Source organism: Etheostoma spectabile, chromosome 21 (assembly GCF_008692095.1).
Source record: "Etheostoma spectabile isolate EspeVRDwgs_2016 chromosome 21, UIUC_Espe_1.0, whole genome shotgun sequence".
Classification (NCBI taxonomy): domain Eukaryota; kingdom Metazoa; phylum Chordata; class Actinopteri; order Perciformes; family Percidae; genus Etheostoma; species Etheostoma spectabile.
In genome coordinates, this window is record NC_045753.1 from 19,140,420 (window position 1) to 19,142,677 (window position 2,258).

General features: G+C 34.3%; 1 protein-coding gene across 4 annotated transcripts in view; it reads right to left on the reverse strand.

Annotated features, from left to right (window-relative positions):
- The window catches only part of LOC116671265 (protocadherin-15), a 173,982-nt gene that overhangs the window by 107,894 nt on the left and 63,830 nt on the right, over nucleotides 1-2,258 (reverse strand). For all 4 annotated transcript variants that reach the window (XM_032502392.1, XM_032502391.1, XM_032502389.1 and 1 more), the window contains one exon: nucleotides 2,107-2,217. In XM_032502392.1, coding sequence (XP_032358283.1) covers nucleotides 2,107-2,217 — 111 coding nt within the window. The remainder of the gene's footprint in view (nucleotides 1-2,106; nucleotides 2,218-2,258) is intronic.

Here is a 2,258-nt window from a genome sequence, read left to right on the forward strand (position 1 = left end):
TTTGATGCCTTCAGTGATAATCTACAATGTAAACAACGGTCATGAAAATAAAGAAAACACATTGAATGAGAAAGTGGTTCCAAACATTTGTCCTGTACTGTATATGTATATCTAATAATTTAACCTGCAGCATGAACACAATTTAAAGTCGGTTACTTGTGACATTTGACAAAAAATTACAAATTTATATTCAAATCAAACATTATTGTGGTCCTGAACCTTATGTTACAGCAAACTTATTGAGGAGTTGGAGGTCGTTAGTGGCCCAGTTAAAAAGAACAGGAATCCTTCCCCTTGCCCTTGAAGTTGGTAGATTTAAAAACATCCAAGACAATAAAATATGTGAATTAGGAGAAGTATAAAATTAATCTTCTTTTATATTGTTCTTATTATTTTGAGTTAAGAGCACGTATCTTAAATTAAATATCTGTTGACAACTGTGACAACAAAATGGAGTGGTTGTTTAAATTGAATGAACATAAGTTGGCAACTTTTGTCTCTAAAGCATGGGGAAAACAACAAAAGGGTTTATTTGTTAGATATTTATGGTCATTATAAATTATAATTATAAAATAATTATAAAGTCATTTTTGTTGCTAATCTGGTATCTGGTGTTATGCATGACAATAATAAAACATTATTTATTCATTCAAGCTTTTAATTATTTCATGTTTTTGGTCACTGAAGCTATCAGAAAATAAATCATCAACTTATCACTCTTTTTTCCCAGAGAAGTACAATTGTTCAGACATATTATTTGATTTAAAGGAATAGCTTAATATGAAATATGCACACTCACTTTCCTGAATGAGAAAATATATTGATCCCACTTTCACAGCTGTGTGTTAGATGTGAAGCTACAGCCAGGACACAGTTAGCTTATCTTAGCATAAAGGCTGGGAACAGCTATCTTAAGAACTGACGTAGAGGGAAATAGTTCCAGCATAACCCAGGCTCTAAAACACCAACTTTTAGTTTTTACTCTTCAGTTTTTGTACAGATTAAACAAACTAGATTGTATGAATTAGTGAGCTGTAAAGATGATGTGTGCACACATTTTCCTAAATTTGAGCAGAACCAGGTTATCTTTGCTTGCAGTCTACGCTAACTGTCTGTAGCTTCGTATTTAGAATGTAAACATAGTAGTGCTATGAGTCTTCTCATCCAATTCTCAGCAAAAAAAGTGAACAAACATATTTGCCAAAATGTTGATGAATTATTTTCATAGCTAATAATATGAACATGTATTTATAGCTGTAAAACAAAAGACGTATGATTTACAAGAGTTATTTGAATAAGATTATAAGTTGTCAAGCAGCAGTCAATCACTGCTACATTGTTTCTCACGCAACTGCACGGCTGACGTCAGCCAAACTGAAAGGGTCTGTTCCCCTGGTAGCACAAGGTCTCTTTGTTAAGAATTTATATTCAGCAAATTCACAACCACTCAACACACTTTTAATATTGTATTCAGATGAACAGTGAATATGTCAGGCTTTCGAGCAGTCAGAAACACATTAATCTTTCAGTGTACGGTTGACTTTTACTAATGCTTTCAGGGTAAATGGGCTTTGATACACGTGGATAATTGCCACAATTTGTTGAGAACTAAAGGTTTTGTAAACAAGGTTTTTTGTCTCATGACGAAAACCCTATTGGCACAATCAGGAACTTAAACATTGTTCTGTCATGCCTCAGTTTAGATCCTTCAGACTTCTACCTCTGTTCCCCATGAGTTTTGCACGTTAAGTGAAATGAACTATATCATAGATTACTCATGAATAAAACATACAGAGGGCTGTGAAATAAAAGGAGGAAAACAATTACATAAACAAAGACATTAGTGATAATTAAGGATGTGCGTATAGTTCCCTGAAGGCTGACTCAACAGAGCAGAAATAGTCCAAGACAGGAATGTTACCATGATAATAAACATTTACATAAAATGAACACTCTAGGCTGCAGACTATACACCCACTCGGCAGGAGAGTTTATTTTCCACCTTTTAAATTACATGAAAAAAATACTATATCATGCTTATGATTGGTCCTAGATTGCTTCACAGAAAGGTGGCAGGCAAATAGTAAAAAAAAAAAAAACACTTACATTAGCCTGTATGATGACCAGGTACCGTGTTATGTCCTCATAGTTGAGTCTTTCTCTGAGAACTACGGAGCCAAACAGGGTCAGGGGGATGTCAAAGGTTCTGTTTGTTGTCTGAAACACACACACACACACACACACACACACACACACAC